General features: G+C 45.0%; 1 protein-coding gene across 13 annotated transcripts in view; it reads right to left on the minus strand.

Annotated features, from left to right (window-relative positions):
• Nucleotides 1-25,397, minus strand: part of LOC308059412 (cystathionine beta-synthase-like) — a 35,485-nt gene that overhangs the window by 5,547 nt on the left and 4,541 nt on the right. Inside the window, exons 1-17 of one of the 13 annotated variants that reach the window (XR_013926229.1) lie at nucleotides 19,231-21,096; nucleotides 17,204-17,334; nucleotides 15,945-16,153; nucleotides 15,254-15,360; nucleotides 14,169-14,303; nucleotides 11,512-11,591; nucleotides 10,093-10,227; nucleotides 9,470-9,539; nucleotides 7,808-7,899; nucleotides 6,798-6,923; nucleotides 6,074-6,158; nucleotides 5,796-5,901; nucleotides 4,894-4,971; nucleotides 4,078-4,189; nucleotides 3,061-3,169; nucleotides 1,932-2,060; nucleotides 230-314 (exon numbers count right to left, since the gene is read on the minus strand). Coding sequence is in view for 10 of the 13 variants with exons in the window: in XM_080376714.1 (XP_080232840.1) it covers nucleotides 230-314; nucleotides 3,061-3,169; nucleotides 4,055-4,189; nucleotides 4,894-4,971; nucleotides 5,796-5,901; nucleotides 6,074-6,158; nucleotides 6,798-6,923; nucleotides 7,808-7,899; nucleotides 9,470-9,539; nucleotides 10,093-10,227; nucleotides 11,512-11,591; nucleotides 14,169-14,303; nucleotides 15,254-15,360; nucleotides 15,945-16,153; nucleotides 17,204-17,245 (1,594 nt within the window). In the remaining 3 variants the exon portion in view is untranslated. Of the gene's footprint in view, nucleotides 1-229; nucleotides 315-1,931; nucleotides 2,061-3,060; nucleotides 3,170-4,054; nucleotides 4,190-4,893; nucleotides 4,972-5,795; nucleotides 5,902-6,073; nucleotides 6,159-6,797; nucleotides 6,924-7,807; nucleotides 7,900-9,469; nucleotides 9,540-10,092; nucleotides 10,228-11,511; nucleotides 11,592-14,168; nucleotides 14,304-15,253; nucleotides 15,361-15,944; nucleotides 16,154-17,203; nucleotides 17,335-19,230; nucleotides 21,097-23,724; nucleotides 23,873-25,151; nucleotides 25,220-25,397 lie in introns of those variants that run through there. The other 12 variants (XR_013926230.1, XM_080376714.1, XM_080376717.1 and 9 more) reach the window with 12 other exon arrangements.

Genomic DNA, 25,397 nt, shown 5'->3' on the forward strand with positions numbered 1-25,397 from the left:
CACGAAGCAAGTGGGAGTAATTTAAACAAAATGAACAGGAAAAAGAAACATTAAGCTGTCTTGAGACAGTGATGTCAGTGTTGACATCTAGATCTTACTAAGCTTTACAAAGTCATAATAAAGGCTTTGCTTTAGAAAGGCAAAAAAATTAAGTGCAGTTAACCCGAGAGGCTCACTGTAATGGAATCTGATTACTGCTACTAACAAAGGCACACTACATCATACTCACACTGAATTTGTTCATGAACCACTAGAGCAAAGTGGTCTATTTCCAGGATATGAGAGAGTTTCCCCAAGTTGTCTTTCAGGTTAATCTGAGGAAAGAGTTACAAAACTTAAATAAACACAGTCCTTTATATGTTTAGTGGTCAATAATCCCCATATACTTCATGCAGTATTAAAACCAGTATATCAGCATTTATATACTGCTCCCATCTGAAGCATTGTAAAACACTAACAAATCAAGGCCAACTGCAGAGTTTTCTTTGTTTCTAATTTCCAACAAAACAGAACAAAAAAAAAATAATGAAGCACTACATGAAGTTATTCATTCTGTAAACATAATGAATACACTGAAAAATGTGAATAATTGAAGAAGGTCAAGTGTTCCATGTGTCTAACAAGAAGTTACCATGAAAGTCATTACACTTTGTGATTTTACTCTAGCAAGACTGGGAAAAAGTGTACGAATCAGGCTGCAAATCACTGTGGAAGTGAATACAATCTGCAAGGGCAGCAGGGGAACAGAATAGCCCAAACAAGCAAAAAAAAAGCCACCAAAGGTGAAGATTGCTCGGCTAATGTTGTATTCAGGTGCATATCAAGGAACTGAGATTAAGAATTAATTTTTAGTGAAGTTCAACTTTGCTATGACTAAACAAGAAAGCACCCTGTGTTGACTCCCCAGAAAGAATAAAGATCCTTGTGAAACACTTAGCTAATCACCTGCTGGAACCATCTGAAAGAATGCATAAAACTGTTCTTCCTACATGCTTTAACATATTGAGCAGCAGCAACAGGTCCATCACCTAGGTGACTCTCCCCAGGTAACAGCAGCACCCACCATCTGACATAGTTTCATTAAAGGGGATTAAATGAATTTACAGGAAAGCAGAGTCTTGCACTGCAGGTTAAAAAAGCCTTTATCCTGCAGTGAGCTCAGCTTGTGACTGAGAAATAAATGAATAAATGCCACAGCATAACAGTTGGGCTGCACTGGAACACAGAGCTCTCATCTCCATACTGTGAATTACAAGAGATCAAAAGTATTCCCAGCAGCCTGTGTTTAAGGGACCAGCAGGCTACAGTGCCTACTGAAGCATCAATCTTTAAACCTGTGAGCCAGGCAAGGGGTGGGGGGAAATCTGGACCTACTGCCACATCGAGTCAGCGATCGGTCACCACCACTGACAAGCAGTTTTGTGCAAATGTACGTGCAAAGCCTAACTTTTGAACCTAAGTTCAAAGCTCACTGAAGGGGTAGAGCCCCTTGCCATCTGATTGTGTACAATCCATGGACTTGTTTTCAGGGACTGGGTAGGCTAAAGATAACCAGGAAAAGCAGCCCACAGGCAGCATTGGGACAACTGTGAAGACATAAACATGTTTTGAAACGCTTAATAGAAATTTAACAGAACTCCCATGGAGTTTTCACCTGTCTCACTACTGCTCGTTCAAGCCCCCTAAAAATTTTGCCCATGAGTTTTCCCACATTCAGGTTGGGGTTTTTTTTGAAACCTCTTAAGGCAATTAGCCTATGCACAAGTTGCTACACTACACATGACTGTGCCTACTTGACTGGCACTAAGGGCAAATGACACCGCTCAGGTGATCAGTTTTCCCAATTTCACCAGTAAACAAGCCAAATAAGCTTGAACTGAAGTGGTAAGTGCAGCAAAATCCACCATACTTCTGAGCTTATACGCATTTACCTGTGTTTCTCTGTTAAATCATCAATTCAAATGGAAAATAACCAATGAATGATGCTTTTAGTTAGCATGTTAGCAACACCAGCACTTTTGTGTCACTCCCCTTCCATCCTCCACCAAGAAAAGTCAGAACTAAAGAGAAAAAAAATGGTTAAGCTGTTCTTTACTGAAGAAGCATGAGAAACTTAAAGCTGCCCATGGGAAAAAGCCACAACCTCTAAAGCACAGAGAATTAGCTACTACCACTAACACCAGTGTAGCTACAGAAACGATTGCACACCACCAGCCCCAGAAACTCTTAAGGTGTCTAAGTGAGGGAGAACATGAACTAAACAGTTTTGTTACGCACCACATTTCCACCTGATGCTCGATTATCTGTCTGGGAAGGAAAAAGTATATTTACATGTGTCCATAAAGAACTAGCATCCTTTCCCAACCTCAAAGACTTGGTAGTTTGTAGATCAAACGGAAGCATTACATATACTTCTAGAATACACCCCCTCATCTACTATAAGACACTATTGAAACTAAAAGTCTGATGAAAACTAGGTGAAGCATTCCATGTTTTCTTGCAAGAGAAGCAAAGCAACAGCAACAACACTCATTTTAGAGGAGTGCCCATACAGCTGGGAAGTTGTGGTATCTTGGCACGCTACATTGGATAGACAGATGAAAGTGGCTAACATCAAAATTCACCTATCTTGAGAACATAAGGGGATGGCTGCTGAAAGCTGATATCAGCAAGGCCTCTCATACAAAAAGCAAACAGTTGCTTGCTTTTAGCAGATATAGAAATTATTTTTTTAGAAGAGCTGCTTCAACATGTCCTTGTTTCTTCCCCTGGTTAGTTACATTGCCCAGATTTGTGCCAGGGTTTTGAGGGAAGGAGGAAATGACAAGTATACTAGAAGAAAGCCCGCTGAAGTAACAGAACAGCACAATATACAGCCACAACACAAACCTGGGAGCTATTCAGTGACCTAAGACAGTTTAGAGCATGCCTGTGCTCAGTAACAGCTGCTCTGTACAGTCCCAGGCAAACCTTACCCAACCTGATGCCATTGTAGTATTAGTACACCTACAGCAGTACTTTAAACCAGAGAACTAGGAGTTGTAGAATGTACCTGCTTACCTGTTTAAATTGCTTGTAGATTACTTTTCTGACTTCATCAGAAGGCTGAACTTTTCCAGCAAGCAGTGAAGAAAGCATATTACCCAGGGTAACCATGCCCAAAATCACCCTGAGGAGGGAGAGAACATAGGACTAAACACCACAAAAGACTCTCAGCCAGCCTGGAAAAGTCAGTTCAACTGCTTCACGGTATAAAGCCCCATTATTGATGGTATACTTAGATTCTGTGTCTCTGCAGGAAACAGAATCCAGTTTCCAGAACTTCTGGAGACTCACACAGAAGTTAAGAGGTGCTGTGTGTGCCTGGCCCTTCTAAGCATCAGGCTCTTCGTATCTCTAGTCCTGGCAACTGGAGAGCTTCTTACTATCTGAAAGAGCTTTTAAAGCACTTCATTGTTTTATGCCCTCATCTGTCCTTTTGAAAAGCCTGACATGCTCACCTCAGTTTTGCTCATTCCCCTTCTCCCTACAAGGATTGGCAAAAATTAATCCCGAGTTAGCACTGTAACTGCAGAGTAACTGAGCAACTCTTCATTATCTAGCCTGTCCTACAGGGGACCTACAGGGTAATAAAGCATACCAGCTCGCTGGGGACACCCTGTCCATAGGGGTTACTACAACACTGCACTATAATGCAGTGTTCTAAAGAAACTGGGTGAAAGCTGTGGTGCAGATGGGTTTGGGGGTTTTTGTTTGAAATAATGAATTTTTGCTTTAAGTTAAACAATGAAATTATCCTGCAGAGACTCATTAAGTATATCATAATAATCATTAGAAGCCGAATATGTGAAGGGTGGGACAGTCCTGGTGTGACAACATACTAAGTCCAGCATCGGTGTGTTTCAATATAACATTTCTGAACTGTATTATAGCTGCAGAAAGATGAGTGAGAGGATATTACACTTCTAGTAAGCATTTAGAAGACATCCCTTGGGACCTGGTGAGGGAAGTGATACATATGGATGAATAGTGATATATACATATGTGGACATACCCAGATTCATCAACAACTGGTACCTGGTCGAATCCCTTCTCCCGGAGAATTTCAACAGTTTTTGCACAGGTAACAGTTGGAAGCACAGTCAGGGGAGCAGAGAGGCTTAGTTCCTGAACGCTGATGTTCCACCACCTGGGGGTGAAATGAAAAGCAAACCCATGCAAGTCTTACAGAGAGAACAGAACCAGTTGTTCAGGTACAGTGGCCTTCAACACTACAGGAATGACAAAAGGCTGCAAGGAAGAGTCAGGGTTCAGAGTCAGTGAAGCTTCAAGGCTTTCGAGCTTTCTCTCTAGTATCAGAAAGTTACTGAAGTGCAAGGCGGCTTTAAGTCCAAAACTCTTTTCCTTATTTCACCTACTTTCTAGGATTACAGATATTTAGTGGAGGGTACTAACCTCCCCGATTTCATTGCTTGTATCTTACACAGAAAATTTTGTGCTCCTACCTAAAGAGCCAGCCATATTTACAGTCATTACAAGTAGCAATTTTGGGAAGATCCCTTCCACCTATGTAGACTTGCAGCGCTTGCACTCAAGAACTCTGATCTCAGAAGGGTTCTCTGCATACTACCTTCTCATTTCAGAAACAACCCTTTTCATTAAAAATAAGAAAATTCCATCATTAAATATCAAGTTTTCTTCTGCTGCCATGCAAGCTGAAGGACAAACTAACTTAAGTAGATTGGATGAACAGCTGCAATTATACATCAACACAATAGCATGAAAGATTAGCTAAATCAAAGTACTGTAAATTGAAGTGATCTTTAAATTAGCAGCTGCCATAAAGACAATTAAATAGACTCACGAAAATCCAAATGGATCTGACATGCTTACCAAGGCTTTTTGACAAGGTCATCATCTTCTTTCATGAACCCTTTCTGAATCATCCATTTGTCGCTCAAGAACTTGGACCTGGAAAGCATCAGGAAATGAAAAGTTTGTTAGCAGGCTGAACATCTGAAAGCAAACTTAACAGCACAGGGGCAACTGTTTACAGCTCACTACCCCTATTGAAAGTATACTGCCATTTGCCACCCAAGCCTACCAGCCAGGGACACTGACAAGAAATATTCACAGGACGAAAAAAGAACCCCATAGAAAACAAAGTTTCAACTACATCAGTCCCTTGCAATATGATAGCAACACAGCCTGGAATGGAGGAGTGCCAACGGGTACTCAGGCAAGGTCTGTCTGCAGTTTCTAGTTGTCATGTATTGTGTTGCACAACAGAAGTCAGGAAAACATAGCTGAAAACACCATGGTTTGGGATATGTTTTAGTGTGGCTGGAGGGCAAGAACTTCTCAGCACAGCTCAAAGGCCTCAGGCTTCCACCTGTAAACTCACCCCAACACTGGCTGCTGCTACAGTAGTGCTGTGTTCTGCTGCGGACAAACGCAGAGGGAGCAAACAGCCTTACAGGGACCCCTCCAGGAATGGGATATCAATGGTCCCCAACAAAACAGTGAAAGTAAGTCTTCTGTGAAAGTGCTAACCAGTGACAGTTATATACTGAAGTCTGACACAAGGAGGAGCTCAGCATTCAGAGAGCTGAGCTCCTTTCTACTCCATGTCAGACCCTTTCTAGATAGATACCTCAGAAGTTGTGCTCCAAACACATCTTGCTTTGGTAACTGGGTGCTACAACAAATATGTATTCAACTTGCCACTGCTGTAAAGGAGGTTTGAGGGACTGCCTCACACCCTTTTCCCGGAGAGAAAACAAGCAGGTTCTTACATGTAGTTCCTGATAGAGTCAGGGAGGATAACAACACAGCGCTGACCTTCCTTCAGTTCTTTGGCTGCCTTCAGAGCTACAGACATGGCACTGCCTGAGCTGCCACCTGCCAAAATGCAGATCAGAGGCAAGACTGTGAAACTGTAAGTGAAATAAGAAAGAATGAAATAGGGAAGGAGAGACTGTAGAGGAGCCCAGGCTGAGGAAGACAGCTCCTGAAGTGGAAGGTCTCCCACATATTATTGAGAGAAACCCACAGGATTCACATCTGCTCTTACCACACAGCAGTCCTTCCTCTCGGATCAGCATGCGTGCTAAAGCAAATGACTCCTCATCATTGCTCTTGTACCACTGGTCAACTGCCTGGGAAGGGGCAGGAAGACAGAAAGAAGGGTCTATTTAAATGAATCGGGCTAGAGAAGCTACACAACTAGTGTGAATTCAACCTCTGAGGTAACAGCTGCCCTGCTGTGCCACGTGCCTGGGTTTCTATACTCCAAATGCCAAGTGGGGTTTTTTTTGCCAAGAGAAGACGATCACATTAGCACAACAGGCTCCTTATTGAAACCTTGGTGTAAGAACAGGCTGTTGTGAGACTACAACAGAGGGCATCAGTGTCCTCTCCTCTTGGAGGGCTTCCTAGGGACACAGGTTCTGCTCAGGACATAGTCATACCACTTTTGGCCAGGATGGGTTGGGGTGCTTTGTTGGGTTTGAATTTTGGTTTGTTTTGTGGGACCCCACTAATCAACCAGAGTACTGTGCTCTAGGAGAAAGTTCCTTCTTCACAGCATTTTGACCTAGCATTGTAAAACAAATGTAGTCAGTGCAGGAGCCTTCCAAGGACTGCTTTTGCTGATGGAAAGAACAGGAACAGTTCTGTCTGCTAGCCTTCCCCTTTCAGCTCAAAGAAATACTTCCCCAAGTTTTTCTTCCACCTTTCACCTCACTTCAGCATTGCAACAGAGGGCAAAGAGCAGTAAACCAAGAAGTGTGACTTACAGATCTATCCAACACTGTGGGGACAAAATCATATCCAATTCCTTCCACTTCATACATTGTTTTGTCAGTCTTGTTCAGTTCTTCCGGCACAGCAAGGATGGAGCCTTCAGGATCAACACCTATAATCTGGAGAAGCAGTTTCCACTTTGGCTACCACAACACACTGCTTTTGAGAACACAGCTATTTATTCATGAGTGCTGGCCTTATTACAGCTGTTAGTGTCACACTGGCTGCACATACAGCCAAGCTAACAGCAAGCTAGCCTCCTATTCACTTCTTCCTGGCAACATTCAACTCCCCTGTGAGCAAACTCCCCTTTGCTGCTCTGGGCCTCTTGGCAACCCATTCTGTCTCTTCAGGCTGCGGACACTAGGTGAGGGGCACCCCCCGTCCTATATGGGTTTTGCTTGGTTTAAACAGAACACAGGGTTTCCCCTTTCTGTGAGGCAAGATTGTCCTCATTCACATGACAGGCATCATTACAGCCAATACATTTTGTACCAAGCGTAAGCAGCTAAGTTTTATTTTGTTTACCCCTCCCTGACTACATAGGAAAATATTCACAATTGAAACATGATACCAGCTTCTGTGAGGAAATCTAACACAGCACACTGGTAGGCACACAGGTTGGTGTGTGCAGAGAGAATTTTCACGGAGTAAAACCTCAGCAGCTCAAAAAAAAAAAAAAAAATATCAGTGAAAGCACAGTCAGAGAAGAAACACAAGGCTGCAGTACACATCAGAGAAAGAAGTTTCTCAGACATCCCTTGAAGGGACTTGAGGGCCAGTTTTCATTTGCTGAGCCAAACCTGAACTCTGGTCACCAGTGGGAACAAAGCACGATGGCTTCAGTCTGAAAACGTTTGCTGCTCAGAACTACCTTCTAACTGAGAACATCCAAGAGCTTCCCATAGAGAAACAGGACAGGCTTGCAAGGAATGGGATGTGCCAAGTGGAGCAGTTTGAGGTTCACCCTGCTAAAGAGAAATGCTTTAGGCTTGCCACTTACTTTGCAACCTGGACACTTTTCCTTTAGCTTTCTGGAGATGCCGGTGATAGTACCTCCAGTGCCAGCCGCAGCCACCAGCATGTCTATTTTTCCTGTTTAAGGGTAAGGGATAGAAGGAAGCTGTGAAATCTCCCCCCTAAAGGTGGATTAAAAACCCACTTACACTTAAGTATGGCCTTTCTTCAACAAAAAGGCTGGAAGTGGCAGAAAAGGGTAAGATTAGGCTCTTCACTTCCCAAGAGCTGTTACAAGACTTACCTTGAGACCACCTTGCTCAATCCTCATTTACTTCAACAATGGTTTTGAAATGTCTATCCAGTAGCCTGGCAAGGCACCAATTTGTGGTACTTTGGACACAGCTGGAGGCTGCCCATATTGCTGACACCTGCAGTTTCCTGTTACAGACTAATTCATTCTCTAACTTAAAATGAGCAGCCAATTATATTAGTTAATTTACTAAATGAATGCCAAGAGCATGGGATAGGCATCCATTGAGAAAACTGTTAGCACAGCTACTCTCTCATTTTCATGTGAAAAAGACTGTTTTGGGTCACAAGCACTCAGAGTGAGTGCAGGTGCGATAGTTCATCCTTCTGTCACCACTTACAGTTTCCCTGGTGCATCCACCTGACAGCATTGTTAATTAAAAAGATTTTTAAAAGGTCACTGATTCACAAAAGCAAATGCTTACCAGTCAAAAGAATAGCTAACACCTCACCAAGCCGGGGTAACTGAATATTGCCTGGCCTATAAGACAAAGTAAATACAAACAAGAAGCCTGAAGCTAGAACTCATCTAGATTCTCAGCTTACAGGATGGCAGCTTGTTAAAGTATTCTTATTTTAACTCAAACCTAAATAAAGTTTCCCACAGAAAGACGAGCCAAATCCTGTGAACAGCTAGAGTTACTTTTGCAGGGGGAGGAGGAGGGGAACCCTTCACCTTACCTCAATAAGAAAGAAAATCAGCTATTGAATTCCTATTAGAGGGTCCCCTTATTAGACTTCTGTTTTAATAAGGCAGGTCAGTAGTTTCTTGACTTCCTCCTACCACCAGTGGCAAATGCCTTAGGCTGCCACATCCCACTGAATGCCTCCAACAGCTCTGAAGCCAGCTCCAGCTGGGTGAGTTAGCCCAGCTAAAACTCTCTGCTGCCACAGCTCAGCCACTTCTGGTACTCCAACTCAGCTGCCTAAGCAAACCCTGCAGAGTGAAAACGTCTTACTAGTGACAATTGCAACACAGAGCAGTTTGTACTCCTGAGGACTCCTGAGTGAAGAAGCTGCCAGTGTATTGGAGTATTTGTTCTGAGAATGTAAGAATACCTAGTTCTATACTTGTGATCAGAGAAAAGTGACCCTATTCTTCCATGCCATTTACCTATGGCTTTTTTTTAAAAAAGCTAACAAGCATCACTGCTTTTTCCATCTGATCAAAAGCAGAGAAGTCTAAAAACTAAAGCATCCTTCTTTAATGGAAAAAAAACCCATTACTACAACTACTGAAATAAGGTAATTCTCTAATGACACACAGCATACGTATGGGATTTGCTGCATCAAAATCCATGTGTTTCTCATTTACCTCAGGCCCCATTCTCAAAGTACTAAAATAAGAGACTACTAGGGACTCACTGAAGGGGGGTTAGCAGTAGAGCAAACTTACCGTCACATTGCTGCAGGATCTCCTCAGCTGTGGTGTCATAGTGCGTCAGGGGGTTGCTGGCATTACGGTACTATGTTGAGACAGAATAGCCATTAAGTAGACCAGAAAGACAAAATTCACATTGTAAGGCATTTCAAGAACATGACAAACATTCTCCAAGCCCCACGACAGCTACATATGCTCTTTTCAGACTGTTTCCTTATCTATTACATGGACCTAGGCAGAATGCCCAACGGAAGATCAATCAGGTCACTTAGGAAGGTTGTAAGAGTGGTTCTAAGGCGTCATCACCCTCCAATGCCAAAAATCAGTCCCGTCTGTGGGACAGTTTCTTTCAGGGACATGACCCTTGTACTCAGTCTTCCACCCAGGAGTGCCAACTCAGTGGAAAAAGCCACCCACGTGCTGCAGTTGCTGCAAACAGGCTCGTTGCTGCCGTCTAGTGACTACAAAAACTTGCTACCCTACAGCAGGTGATCACTCAACTACAGTTCCACACCTGGGACAACTTTTCCTCCAGAGACACATCTAGGGTGTTGAACAGTCAATCAAAGACACTAAGGAACAAGGCTGCAGTACCTCTTCTCATGCTACGCCTGCACCTCTGACACCTTGGCTCTTACCTGGTCTAATATGTGTGCATTGGGGATTTCATTTTTCAGTCTCCATGCTACTCCCACATGAGATTCAGGAGAATCAAATCTGGCAGTAGTTGGTGTCCTCACGATCTCAGCACCCAGAGCTCTCAGAACATCCACCTGCAGCAAATAAAGTTGGTCACAAAACCCCAAAACGCACTGCCAGCACAGAGACTTCATTGGGATGCAGGGAAATAAAAAAGTCTTCACTTTCACCTGGTCTGCAATAGCCTCCTTGATGGTTCTCCAAAACCCCAGCCTCACATCATCACTGACCCAAATCCCTAATGACATGTGGTCTTAACTGAGTTTTACTTGGGAGCTAGACTCAAATTCCAGTTTCTATTCTAGGCTTCCAGGGACTATTACTACACTAAGAAACCTCATTCAGGCAAAACACCATCTCTTCTCACACCAGTCACGTATGTTCTGTGCTCCAACAGTGCTATAGAGCACTGTTTTATGTTTAAGTGCAAATTATGTATGTTTACCACCTCCTGTGGACACAGGCAGCAAAAGAGATCCACCGAGGCCCTATGCACCATTCAACTGCTACAAGGGCAAGAAAGTTTGACACTGAGCTAAGGCAAAGCCTGTCTTCAAAGGGGAGGGGGAGGCCTTTGGTGCTGTGTGGCACATGGCAATGGCCATGCAGTTCCTCTTCCTCCACAAGAGGCTACAGCAAACAACGGGTATAGGCCTTCAGAGGACATGGGTTTTATTTGTGCCACTGCCTTTCAGCTGGAACACTGAAGAGTTTGAACTGGAGTAAGCAGTTTTGCTGACAGCAATTTGTTGCCTTTGTGAAACAAAGAGGGGATCTCTTCTTTTGGCTGGAGGTACGGCACCACAGGGCAGGGCTTGCTCTAGACCTAGATGTTTTGTGCTTTCCGCAGTGAAGGTAAGTGGATATTACCCAGGTGGCTTTTCCTTCTCCTGCGTTGTGGTGACACAACTCAGATCCCTGCCAGTACTCCCCAGCGTAACTCAAGCAGCTCAGCAGGCTCCCTCACAGCCTTGCTCAGCCCAGTGCAGAACAGGATATTCAAAGCTTCAGCTTCGCCTTCCTTTGTCCTCCTCTGCTCAGTGAGGGACAGGCAGTCACTTCAATATGCTAGTTGAATCTCAAGTTCCCTTGACACTTGTATTTAAAACAGTTATGACAGTTTTCCAAGTGAATGCTGTGGGGATGGGCCTTGAAGACCTCTTCTGCCCATGTCTAGCCAGCCCAAATTTCTCTGGGCACTGGCAACAGCCCCTCAGCACAGATCTGCCTGGCCAATGACTTGGAGACCAAGAGCCTACCACCTTCATTCCTAAAGCCACAGCACTCATCTGCACCAGGAGCTCTGCAAGTGTGAACATGCTCATTTGTAAATTCTGGAAAATAAAAGCAGATCTGACCTTCTCCATGCTCATTTTCTCTGGCATCACGATGATACAGCGGTAACCCTTCACTGCTGCAGCCAAGGCCAACCCAATTCCTGGAAGCAAGCAAAGGCATGTAGAGCATACAGTGAGCAGCAACAAAGAACAAAACCCACAATGCTAGCTTTGGCATGCCTTGGCTTTAATCAGCTTTTCACCAGAGGCTTCAGTAGAGTGTCTCTAAAGGGGTGGCAAAGGGAACATTTCTGGCTACTGGGGAGAACTGCATTTACAGATGCTGCCAGTTCTTTGAGAATCACAGCTAACAAAGTTTAGCCAAGGGTGGGGAAACATAGCATGTGCCAACTGCTACCTTTACCACATGCACATCAACCTTCCTCCTGTCCCACCCGCTTCATTTTAAAAGTAGTAATTTGGGAAAGGAACAAGACTACAGCAATCATTTTGATACTGTCAGAAGAGCTTTACATCCTCTGTTGACTCACTTCTGCATTAAAGCCCTACTTTGTAATATGCTGAAACTAAGCCCTTTCTAAAAAGGCTGATTTTAGAAGATGTTTGCGACTGAGGTTCTAATGCACTATGTCACCTTGCTACCACAGTGAAATACCTTGACTGTTAGAGACAGACACCTCATTTCTACACTAAAAATCTGTACCTCCAGCCCAATTTCTGCCTTCCAGCTCATCACTGTCTGCCCGCCTGAGGAGTTAAGCTCAGAAGTGCCTTCCCTATAGAAGAGAAGCTTTCACCTATTATCAAATCACTTCTCTGCTGGATAAGCTAAACAGATCAAGTTAGTGCCTGAGGTCAGACTGCATGGCAGCTCCCCTGCTGTTTTGGGTACCAGGCACAGTACCAGCACATGCCCATAACAATGCCTCACAGGCAGTTTACCCTATACAGACACTTGCTTGTTCAAAGTTGGCTGTTTCTACATGGTGCTGGATTGTGTAGGGGTAGGAAAAAAAAATTTAAAAAAGATATCTTTAACTGTTTCTGTAAGAAAAGCATAGCTCATACCTCAGGTAATTCAAGTAGTATTTAAGCATTGGGGGGCAACAAAAACTTTTCCCAGTACTACCGATAAACAGGATGCCCAACTAAAATAATAATAAATAAAAATACAAAGATGACAACAAAGGCCTCACTAAGGCTAAAGGCTGAAGGGAAGCCATCCAGCACTCTCCCTTATGGTCTGTGATAAAGAAAGCATTTTGAGACCTGAACTCTTAACACTTTGTACTTACTGCTGCTAACCTGGAAACACATCAAACACCAAAACAGGGTGTTTGCTGAGGGAGAAGCGGGATGCAGAGAGGACAAAAATGTAACACATTAGCTCTCATATTTAACACACTCAGCAATTCTCTCAGGTTACTGTCTGCCCTGGTCTTTGCTTTTACGTGGAGAAAGAGATCTTTCTGAAGTAATTGTCCAGTATCTCCTTCGGTTCTGCCTTCTTTCTATCTTTCGGATTCTGTGGCAAGGAGGATCATTTATCAGATGCTGACCCAGAAAGCAGGATGTCATAGTATGACTTCATATACTGGAGGAATGCAATACATAGGTGTTTTCCACTACATGCCACTGTTCACACAAGAGGCATAGCCACAGTCACAAGGGCTTCAGTTTTCCCCCACACACACAGAGCAGCTGCTGAGCAAACGGCAACAGATAAAACTTCCCAGTTTTCTGCTGAAAGCAGGGGAACTGGTCACAGATCACCTTATAATCCCAGCCCTTCCATTAAACAAGGCTAGACGGGATCAGAAGAACAGAAGATCTGCCTGGCCCGCATCTATCACACAGCAACAGCAGATAAATGCCCAGGAAAGAGTTAAAGAACAGGACAAGACATCTCTGCAGAATACATCAGGCAGCAGAGTAGCTTCTAACTCAGCTCAGGAACCTCCTCAGAGGTGGCAGTATATTTTATATTTAGCTAGCTCAAGGGGGAGCATTCCAGGTATGTTTACTCCCCACCAGTAGAGCAGCTTAACAGAAGTACGACAGCTCTGACAGAGGAGCCCAGAGTCAACTCCAGTCTGCTCAGATCATCAGGTGCTCTGCCCTGGCCCCTGACTAGCAGGACTGTTCCTTTCTTCAGCCCTTCAAGGAAGAGATGCTGGCCTAAGTGGAGTCTGTCAAAAATCTAGGTGTGCAAAGGCTATGTCAGCAGAGTGCTGTAGGGATGCAGCTCATCTCCCATCTCAACTGCACCAACATGGGAAAGGCTGTTTCTCAAACCAGGCCCACCTCACCTGACAGAGGGACCATGGGACTTCCCAAACAGGAGGGGAAGATCCAGATTCACACCAGTCTTCTGGGGCTTTCCCCCCACCCCAATAATTTCAGTCAGACTTTAATTCCTGAATAGGACCTAAAGATCCTAGTGAAACTGGCCTAACACTTCTCCTCTTTTAAAGCAAAGAGCCCCTGCAAATTTAGCAGACCCCTTCCCCAGCTGTTCTGGCTGGCATAGGACACTGTAGAATTGTTCCTTGCGTGAGGCAGAAGAGGCACTGCTCCCTAAACCATGCGGGCAGGAAGAGATCCCCTTTCTTCCTTGCATAGGCAGCCTCCATGCTCCAGTCTCAAGACTGCCTCTTCCAGGAAAACCACCACAGCATTTTCCTCCCACACTTTGCTAGGGTCTTCCCATCCCCTACCTGTGTTGCCAGAAGTTGGCTCTATAATTGTGTCCCCAGGCTTCAAGATCCCAGCCTTCTCAGCATCCTCTACCATCCTCAGGCTGATGCGGTCCTTCACACTGCCTCCAGCATTGAAGAACTCACATTTTGCCACTGCAAACAAAGAAACCAAGCAGTGTTCTTAAAGAGCAGTCATTTGCCAAACAGGCTGCTAGCGTATTTGCTAATGTATCTGCAAGAGCAACTCTATTAAAGTGTCTTCCCAATTCACCTCCCTATTTTACAACACCAGAAATGGGTATTCAGCTCACAACAATCTCCACTATTACAGATCACAATAACATAGCAACAGAAGCCATACTCTATCCATCTCCTCAAAATGTTACCTCTCCCTCCATCTTTCCTCTTCATTAAAGCCCAGTCATTCAGATAAAAAGCCCCAGGACTCTTCCAGTGCAAGAGCATGGGGGGAAAGAATTTACCAACACGTCTTGCCTCTTCCCTGCTACATTCTCCAGCCAAAGAGTTTCTGATCAAACTGGAAGTTTCTCCCCCTTGTTCAGCCTATGCTTTTATTTCAGTACTCCCAGCATTAATCCCTTCAGTGGTGCTAAAACTTTCAGGACTCTGATCAGAGCCTCCAGATATCTCCAGTATGGTTGGGTTTAAAACAAACAAAATTCACTGATTACAATTAACCATTTTCAGTGGTCTCTAGTGGTAACTGCGGATCTGCATTTTACACACACCGATGAATACCCTGAATGTGAGAAGCAGTCAAAAAAATTATGTAAACTTAAGTTTTAAAAATATTTTCTATGAAAAAAGTTTTACTTTTTCTACAAAAACAGAGAAGTGGCAGGAAATATGCTCAGGAAGTAAAAATTGAAAGATGTTTTAGATGACTAAATTCTAAAAAACTGGAAATCTGCTAAAGAAAGAGGAACTTTTCCTCACCATTTTCTGCAGGGCACCTGCACTCCTACAACCAGGTTACATGATACTACTAACCAGGACTACCCAAGTTTCTGAAACATCTTTTTCAATTTTTTCTTATTTTCAATGTTTTCTTATTTCAATTTTCTTCCTGCAGCAGTACTCACAGAGTTCACACTTCAGCCCATACTGCTTCCCAATCTTGTTGATTCGCACCAAAGGTGTATCGCCAACTTTATCCAGGATGCTTGGCAGGATTTTCAGAGGCTCTGGCCTGGTACACATACAAACAAAGTCAATTATTGACAGAAGGGGCCACAGGCAGGTCATACAAAAGCAACACAGTACTTCTGATGCTTTTTAATTCAATCAGCTTTCTCCCTCCCCTTTATCAGGCTAAAATATTTTAAAGTAATCAGGCTAAAAGAATGCACATCAGATACAAATTCACAAAACATCAAGTCCTTGATCCAAAACAAGGATTAAGGAGATATCAACCCAAAGACTGAGGCAAGAATTAAGTGTTCTGCACTTCCTTCTGACGTGAAGTAGCTTAGCACTGCTCAAAGTCAGCTATTTTGCAAGCAAAAAGCATTAATAGTGTAATCTTTCATCTAGTCAGGGAACTGCTTGCCAGGTTACATGAACTTAGTTCCAGCCATGTAGTTTCACATTTTTGGTGCAAGGCCCCCGCATGTTTAATCTGGATTCTTAGCTTTGCTTATGCGTGGAAACTAAGAACCGTCAGCACATCTACAGCATCAATTTAGATTGGTCATCTTTTGTTAAATCTACATGGCTCTGAGGAAACCTGGATTAGTACTGTACTTAAAATCAGCAAATAAAAGAAATACTTACAGAGTGGTATGACGATGAGGGGAGGCAGAGAGGGGTTTCCCAAGCTTCCATGTGCATCTGCTAGGTGTATCAGGACGGATCCACTCCCTTTCCTTTTCATTACCCTTGCAGTTCTCATTGTCCACCCCACCAGGGAGAAAATATTTGCCAGGTGCATGAGGGCATGAGTTCATATCTGGTTTCTGGGAAGGAAGTGTAGGCATTCCATCCTTGGGAGAGGGGGAAAGAAAAGAAAAAAAGGAAAAAAGGTGGCAGGGAGAGACAGTGTGCTTTGTATGCCCCTCTAACAGGATCAGACCATCTTTTGACACTCAAGTTCTGCACTGCATCAGCCATTCATGTCACTGCTCCCCGGTAAAACAGCTAAAAAACATGTTACTAATAAAGAGCCCTTATTCTCTTATGGAGAATAAGGGACAGAGACATGTTGGTGAAGGGATAAATAGATATGTGTGTCTATTTCCAGTCTACAGTTTCAGCACACAGTTTTTCTGAGGGAAGATGAACACCAACTACCCTGGTGGCAATTTTCAGGAAAGCAGTATTGCCCATAAGCTAAAAGCTGCAATTGCAACAAGTAGCTTTTAACACCCAAGAACAGGTTCTGCCACTGACTACAAGAGACCCAGGTGTTACAAGAGAAAGCATAGCCTCTCTCTGTTAAATGAATCCCATCCTCAAATGTCCCAGTCTTGTTTTTCCCTTTATATGAAAAAGGTCACAACACATGGATGTTTTAACAGTCAGTTGATGTTTCCATAGTACTGTGAAGATGGGAAAGCAGTTCAACATAATTTTGATTTGCTAAATCCTTATCACCAAGGTAAGAACCTTGCATTGCAATGCTGAGTGCAAAGACTCAATACAGTGCCCTACACAAAGATAATTTAAAACATACTGAAGCATGTGCTTATTATAACTAGCCTCCATAAATATAAAGAATACAGGGCTAGTCTCATGGGAGACACCCACACACCCCCAAAAAACTTCTCTCTGAAATGAAACCTCCCCATTCCAAGCAGAACAACAGAGTAAGACTACTTGCTGGCTAATTAGGAAATGGTACCAAAAGACTCTGCATTACTACTTGTGGTCATGATGGAGAATTCTTCCAGAAAGGCCACTGGTTTCAATAGCACCTACCTCTACAGCATTTCAGAAAAAAAAAAAAAAAAAAAAATCCCCCTAAAAGCAGATGGGGCTCTCCCAAATTCTGGTGACAGAAAGAAGGAAATTGGTCCCCAAAGACCAATGAGTACCTTAGACACAGAAACAGGCCCTTCTAATATCAATTTCTCCATGCTCTTTGGTGAAGGTGACAGCACAGTAGACTGGACTTTCTTCAGGAGACCAAGTACTATGGGTCACGAGACTGGGACAGCCTTCAAAGCTGCAGATTGTGCAAGTTAGGAAAAAAAAAAACCAAAAACAAAACTATCAGGAAACAGTCTCTTGTAGGGGCAAAACACAAATCCCATGATCACAGGTAAAAAAAGAAGCTGCAAAACAAAGTGAAGATGACTTGTATAAACAGGATTAAAACCAAAAATAATAACGCGGCAGAGATATTGTGCAAGATCAATGGAAGGTCTCCTGAATCTGTTCTTCCCTCCACAACTCAGATCCAATAAAGCAAGCAGAAAACATCTCTATTGTGCTGTCTGTAAATCTGTAAGCTTGAAAGCCACACAAAGTAGTATGAAATACTCAGTTTTTCACAGGATATATACTTCTAGAGACACTGAGATGAAAGGGCTTCATGGTGCCATCACCAAAAGACCCTGCACACAACTTGGAAAAAGGCTTTATACAGGAACATTTGCAGAAGCCTCTTGACCCTTGAGGAGACAAAAATCTCACAAGTTCCAGCCCAAACTGAATTAGTGTTGCATACACAACTATAGTGATGCTTGATATGCAGCAAACACTTCAACCACAAGGAAGCAACGAAGCCGTCTAGGAGACTTTTTGTTTCAGAAATAAGTATAAAACTGAAACCATAGTTCTCTTCTCCTACTCCAGCCAGGTGTTCATAGAGCCTGCCTGCTTCCTTCCCACTTGAGACAAAAATCTGGGTTGGTTGGGGTTTTCCCCCCCTAGTATTTGTTTTTCTCATCACCATTTTGTAGCAAGATTCAGCTCATTCCACTACTGAGTTGTGCTAGGCACAGAAAGGGTCCCTGGCCTCATCCTCCTCCTTCTGACAAATGCACACAGAACAGATACAGCTTAGTTCAGGCAGAATTAATGGTCTGGTGACACACTGGAAGAAAATCTGAATCACAGGATCAGTGAACTTTAACATTTGATCCTGCAGGTTAACATGCACCACAAACCACTACTGCCTTGCACACAGCAAGCAATTCTTTTCTTGCATGCTGTTTCAAAGCAAACGCCTAATGCATTTAAACTGCTGTCCTTTAGGAAAAAAAGCCTCTGAAAGCACCAGCTGTCCAGACTAAGGCTTAAAATAATTCTCCTTCTGGATATAAAGACTTCCATGCTACCAAAATGATATGACTCTACTTTATTTAGGTTAATACATGCAAAAGAGCCAAGATGGACTACATCCCATCCTAGACTAATGACCAGGACTAGACTGAGAGACAGCAGTCCAAGAAAGCTAACATTCCATAAACATATACAATCTAACACCAACTAGTTTTTGTTACTAGAAATTAGCATACTTCCAGTTCCAGAGTGAAACCCAGCCTTTATTTCTATTTCTGGAAGGTGCCGTTCAGAGTATCAGCACTTTAAAAAAAAAAAAAACAAAAACAAAAACAAAAACTGAAGAAGTTTCAAGGTTTCCCATAAGCCACATCCACATGCTCCTTCAGACAGCTGGCAGGCAATACTGGACATAGACACCAACTGCCTCTGCTCAGAGGTAACTGACAATATTTACAATGTCCATCTAATAAGAGTACCTTGCTGCCAAAAGATTAAACCATTTCAGCATGCAGGAAGAAAGCAGCAAGGGGCTATAGACAGGAAACAGGTTTTGTTCAGCTGCTAGGCTCTCATAGAACAGGAGTGCAAAAGCTTTAAATCATCAATTCTCAGTGTTCTTCAAGAAGGTGCTAAAATTGAGGAGAACGGGAGAAAAATTTTTGGCAATAAGTTTCAGAGGTTAAAAAAAATAAGTATTGTTCTTTGTATTAACAGCAGGAAAGAAATTAATGTGGCTCTCTGAAAGCTGCTTTTTGGAAGATTCCCTCTAAATTGGGCAAGACAATCTCACTTCCTCCACTGTAAGGCAAATGAAATCTACCAATGCACTTACAGCAACACCCATCACCTCTTGAACTATAAACAGCAGAAACTGAGGAAAAAAGCTGTACTTATTGCCTTCAATTAAGCTGTGAGGTTCTCTCATGTGTTTAGAATGGCAATACTCTGCTGTTTGATCAAGTCTTCGATAATGGGGCTAGAACTCTGAAAAACAAGGAGAGAGAAAGAAAAAAGCTAAATCACAAGCACTGCCAACAAAAATCCTGTTGCCAAATACTAACCTTAAGCAACATCTCTCATTGGAAGGAACACAAGCTCCAGTTCATAAGTCCCTTCAAATCATTTTGTTAGGCATTATTTTACATAACCCCATACCCACCCAGCCTAAAGTAAATAGATATGCATATATACAGTCAAATTCTAATCATGCTAGTAGTAGAGAATCAGTCCCAGCTATGGTCAACCTAGTATCTTAGCGTTTTGAAGAAGGACAAAATCCTAGGATGGACTTGGTTGTCCTCCAATGGCAATTCTTACTACACACTCAACAGAGACATAAAAGCAGCTGTGATGTCTTACAGTTATACCTAAGAAACAGGTCAAGGGCCTACAAGTGACTTGTCATGTTCAGAACCAACAGAAACACCTCAGATCTACAAGCTCCTTCAGTGATACTGATTATCTTCCTGACACACCACCCAGAACATCCAATCAATGCTTACAGCCCTAGATCATGCATCTTCAGCAAAATAGGGGGCAGAGGTGGTCAGTTTAGGACACCCCCATGATCCCACCTACAAGCCCAAATCAGGCTTCAGGAAGCTGGTACATCTTTCTACTGGCAAGATCTCTGGGGAACAAAGGAAAGGGGGTGAGCAGAAAATGACCAAAACAGAGGATGACAGCAACTTCTTTGCCAACCTGACCCCATTCTCAAGTCTTTCTTCTAGGAATGCAGGCTAGGGAGACAGGACAGGAGAATGGCAACTCTGCTTCTCTAACTGCAACTGAACACTGCTCGGAAGAGTCTGAGGGAGATAAGTAATAGGAAGAGTTGCCCATCTTCAAGAAAGGAATTCTGGTAGCTTGAATGTATGTTTGCTGTAAAAGGAAACACTCCCATAACTAGCTGGGGGTGTGGGTAGAGTCTAACTAGAAAAGCCTAACTTCTGTCATTATACTTGCAGAGCACGAGGCAGAAAATTCAGAAACAATTTTCAAGTCACTTAAACCTAAGACACAAAGGGGACTGGGACACAGACAGAGGTACGAGATCCAGAAAGCCTCACAAGCAAGGCTCACATCTCTAGATCAACCTCCACAGGGAACCCAAGACCTAAACTATTTCTCAACTCCTACAGAACAGGACTGAAGGCCAGTGAGTGAAATTAATCCCCAGACAGCCTGAGCTGAACTCATTCCATAGATATGTTAGAAGCTACAGTTTCTAAGGCCGTTTACAGTATGTGTCAGCACTCATGTAGATATTTAAAGAGTATCATGCATGCAAGAATCTAATTAACTTGAGTCTTGTCTGAAGCAGAAATGAAGCTAAAAGGCAGGTGTGAGGTGGATCAGAGAGAGATGCCCCAAGGGCTGACTACTCAGCAAGAGCTGAGATACAGGATACCATTACGCTGCAGCCCGAGAATGGAAAATTTTGATGTTAATCAGGTACTTTACTCTGTGAACAAGTAAACTACCACAAACCAGCTGTCCTGCTCACTCTGAGAATACACAGGGTCTTAGAGAGCTTTAGGATCTTTACAGGTTACCAGATGCAGCAGTACCCATCCAGTCTTTGGAAGCTGTTTGGAAACACCACGGCTGTAAGTGATTCAGGAGACCGACAGCCATCTGCGTTTGGGGTAGGTGTGTGTCCCCTTGCTACTTCTTCAATAGCGGACAGCCACCACTCCTGTATCAGGAGACATCAAATGACCTGAAGTAACTGGAGTATGAGTTAACTGTGGCTCTAGCAAGAGATCCTTTAAGAAACGAAAGTCTCATTTCCATTTTCTTCTACGGAACAGATGAGCACATGCGCGTCCCCTCAATGATCACTCGTTCTTTCAAGGCCAGACTGGCATACTCATAACCTTCCCGATAGGAAATGGGTAGTTCTTTAATGCCCCCATCTTTGTAACATTGCAATGATATTAAAACTTCAACAGCAAAGCAGATCAGCCAGTGAAAACATGAAAGTGTTCAGTCTGCCTTCCACCCACAGAAGGGAAGCTGTGCGTGCAGCCCTGTGGCAGCTGTCTTCTGACATCTCCATTTCCTGAGTTCACTCCAATCCTGTCTGGATTCACCTAGTAAGTCTTCTGACCAAGGGCTGATGTCTTCAAGGAGCTCAACAGCATAAAAGAAAAGACTGGAGAATGCCCTATCTGCATTTTTACCTGCTGCGGTCAGAAGCTTTCATTACCTCTTTCCCTGCTGCTAGTTCCCCCTCCTTAGTGCACAAAGATGGACCAACACTACAGCCTTAACAATGCTCTTGATCTGCCAAACCCACCAAGTACAGGGAGAGCAACATTACAGGTACAGTAACAGAGGCTCAGAGATTAAGCAAATTGCCCAGCACGACAAAAAGAGGGAGTTAAGAGCTCTGCTCTCAGTTTCTGAGCAGGTCTGTAGAACAGGGAGAAGCACAGCTCCCCTTCCCCAGTATCATACAATCATAGAATCATTTAGGTTGGAAAAGACTTTTAAAATGACCCAAGTCCAACTGTTAATGCAGCACTGCCAAGTCCACCACTACACCATGCCCTTAAGTGCCACATCTACATGTCTTTTAAATACCTCCAGGGATGGTGACTCAATTACTTCCTTGGGCAGCCTGTTCCGGTGCTTGACAACCTTATGGTGCCACCCTGAAAGGCATCACATCTTTTGTTTGACCACGGATCTCTTATAAAGGCTGGCAGAGAACCCCTGGTCACCACTGCCTGGGCAGGAAGACAGCTTTTTGGCTGATGCGTGTTTTGTGAGAAAGACCAGCTGCCACCTACTTTCGGTACACCAACAGAGCTTTTGGCAGGCATCCACAGTGCAACCGTGATCATGGTACATCCTGATGTCTACCTAGTTCCTATGGATCTCATATACAGACAGCATGACACCTGCCAATAGCCACAGGCCAGCCCATCCCAGCCATCCTGGCAGCCTGCTATGCTGCCAGTGCCAGATTAGTGATGTACTTGAAGCAGCAAGCAAGCTCCAGGATACATCCGTCCCCCCCCCCGTGATTCTGGCTACCAACCACAATTTTTTGAAGTACTGGTCTGGCTTCAGGAAAACAGGCTGGTTAACTCCCATGCAGAGTATCATAATAGGATGCTAAAGAGCCACCAACTACTATAGAAAAGGATGACTTGTCCAAACAATCCAAGCACTGGGCCTAACCTAGCACCTAAACTGTAATTCATCAGTAGTGATCTCACTACAGCCATTCTCCTGCCAAGAAATAGCAGGTTCTGCACAGGTCTCAGTTTCTTAGAGGAAAGTGTCCTTTCCTCTCAGACATAAAATCCCCAGATTTCACCTATCTCCATACTCAAGTTTTGCTTCTTTTCTGCAGCACAAGTTTAGCAGAACACAGAGTTCTCATGCCTCAAATTAGTAAACAGACTCATTGAAAGGGTAAACAGTCTAAGCAACTTTGCTGGAACAGGGCCCTGCACTCCAGAAACCTCCATGGTCAAAGGCTTCATGATTAGAGAGATACGCAGACTCCAGACAATCAAACAGGAACAGAAGAAGAACAGCTTGTCTTTCAAGTAGCGTGCCAACAGCATTGCTAGCACTGAAGTAACTCCGTCAGGTTTTAGTCAAGTTCAGACCCTTCCCAAGAGGGGAAGGGCAACGTATGAAATAAAATATAAGAAAAGAAGCTTCTCAGTACATACACTGCGTTAGCCATACTTGCTGAAAAACACTAGCACGAGAACAACGGATGGCGCGCCAAGAACGGCTACAGAGCCGGTGCCATACCCAGAGAGAAAAACAAAAGGCACAACCTCATCTTGCAAGCCTGTGTAAAAAGCAGAAAGCCCGTCTCCCTTCCTCCGGTTCCCTGCTCGGAGAGGGCTCCTCACTGGCACCCTCCGGCCCGCCCACAGCATCCCCAGCAGCCGGCAGCCCCCCCCCCCCGCCCGCCGGCACCGGCGCCAGGGCTGGCTCCCGGCCTCCACTCGCCCAGCACAGCCCTAAGCTACCCGTCCTCTTCTACCATCTTAATTACAACGAGAAAATCGAAGCCCGACGGCGCAGCACAAACGTTCGCCCACCAGCCCTCCATCCCTCCCCGCCGGCCAGGGCCACAGCGCGAGGGACGCCCCTGACGCAGCCCCCACCCCCCACAACGACCGTTTAACGGCCGCCCCCGCTGAGGCGACGCCCGGCGCGTTCCCTTCCCCCCCCCCCCCCCCCCCGCCAGAAGTGTGAAAAGGGCGGGCACGGCTACCCCCGGCCCTCCTCCCCCACCCCACGGCCGCGGATGATGCAACGGGCGGCAAGGAGCACGCGGCCGCCACCTCACCCGCGCGAGCCGGGCGCTGCCCAGGACACCGAACGCCGCGCGCAGGGAGCGGCGCGGCGGCGGTTAAGAACAGCCCGCGAGCCGCGTGGCCCCGCCCCATCCGCCCTCCCGAGGGGCGGGAGCGGGGGCGCGCGCGGCGATTGGGCGCCACGGGGGCGGTGGCGAGTCAGAGGCTCGGGGGATACCGAACGGAACGGGGAGAGCGCGGCGGCCGCAGCCGGGGGACGGCCCGGCGGGGCGGGGTGGGGCGGCCGCGGGGGCCCGGCGCTGCCCGGCCGGTGCTGTGAGGGAAAGCGGTGGCCAAGGGCCGGCTTTCTCCACGTGGCCCGCGCGCAGCCCGGGGCGAGGCCTGTGTCGGGGCCGCGGGCCGGAGGGGGCGTGACCAGGCCCCGGCCTTCGGAGGCGACGTTTAGCGGTGCGCTAGCGGGCACCGCCCGGGGGGATGCGACTCACACAGGCGGCTAGTAGTAACGGCCAAGCGCTGCATGTGCGGCTGGCTGCTTGTCTAATTTGGGGGGGGGGAATAACAAAAAACCCCACCCACCGCATCAGAGAGGGCTGCTGTGAGGGAGTTTCGCGGCTGGGCCTGCAGCCAGGCGCTCCCTGGCACCTGGAACCCCTGGAAAGGCTTCGGGTTGTGCTGTGTCAGGGCAGCCGGCCTCATGGCATGGCGGGCTGCCCTGGCTTGCCCAGATAGACATGGGGGGGTGAGGGAGAGGGCCCAGGCATCTCTCGGTCTGGTGTCAAAGCCTGGAAGTACCCAGCCAGGGGCAGGGAGGGGCTGGTGAATCCCTCAGCTGGGAGCCACAGGCTGGAAATGGTGCTGCAGAAAGCAAGCACAAGCATCTCGCTGGAACTAACTCACACGGGTCATTTCAGTAGAAAAGCTGGACCACAAGTCAGGAAATGGGTTTATCCCAAAAGGTGCCAAGCCCTAAGCATGACTCTGGAAAACACCTGAACACTTCACCTGTTTGAAGCTCCTGAGCTGCCTACAATTTGGCACTCGCCTGTCCATTGGTGCACTTGCTGGCTCAGAGGCAAGCTGTGTGCTGCTTGTGAGAAGCAGCCATCTCATGGGAGGCCATGTCCTAGCCAGATTGGCTTTGTCTCCCTAAGTTCTTACGGCACCAATGCAATGGGTAGTTATTACGCTTTGATGTAATTATTACTCTTCTGATGGTGTCTGAGAACGTGACAATGAGATATTTGCCTGGGAAGTTTCTCAGTGCCACAATGTCTGCATCTGCACTGTTGTGAATGGAGCTTTATAATGTATAACACAGAGTGCAGGTGAATTTAATCTACTCAGTGCAAATTGTCTCATAATAATTCTTGACAACCACAAGGTGCTCCAGATTATTCAGAAAGTTAAAAAATAAAAGACCAATCCTTTCGTGAAAGTATGAGCTACTGGAAAGGCTTACCAGAATGAAACAGTCTCAAGAACATAGCTTATGGCTGGAGAAAGTCCAAGCAGCAATTTCTTCTGTATCTTTAAAAAATACCAATAACGAGAAAAACAATTCAAGGTAGCTTTATTTTAGAACATGATTCACCCTGAAGCGTTCCATGTGTTTTAGGTAATCCAAGGAGTGGAGACAATGGTATGTCTCCATCTGTACATAGAGATACTATGTAGTATAGCTATTTAGAGGGTATCGCATACTGTA

Source organism: Falco punctatus (assembly GCF_963210335.1).
Source record: "Falco punctatus genome assembly, chromosome: 2".
NCBI lineage: Eukaryota > Metazoa > Chordata > Aves > Falconiformes > Falconidae > Falco > Falco punctatus.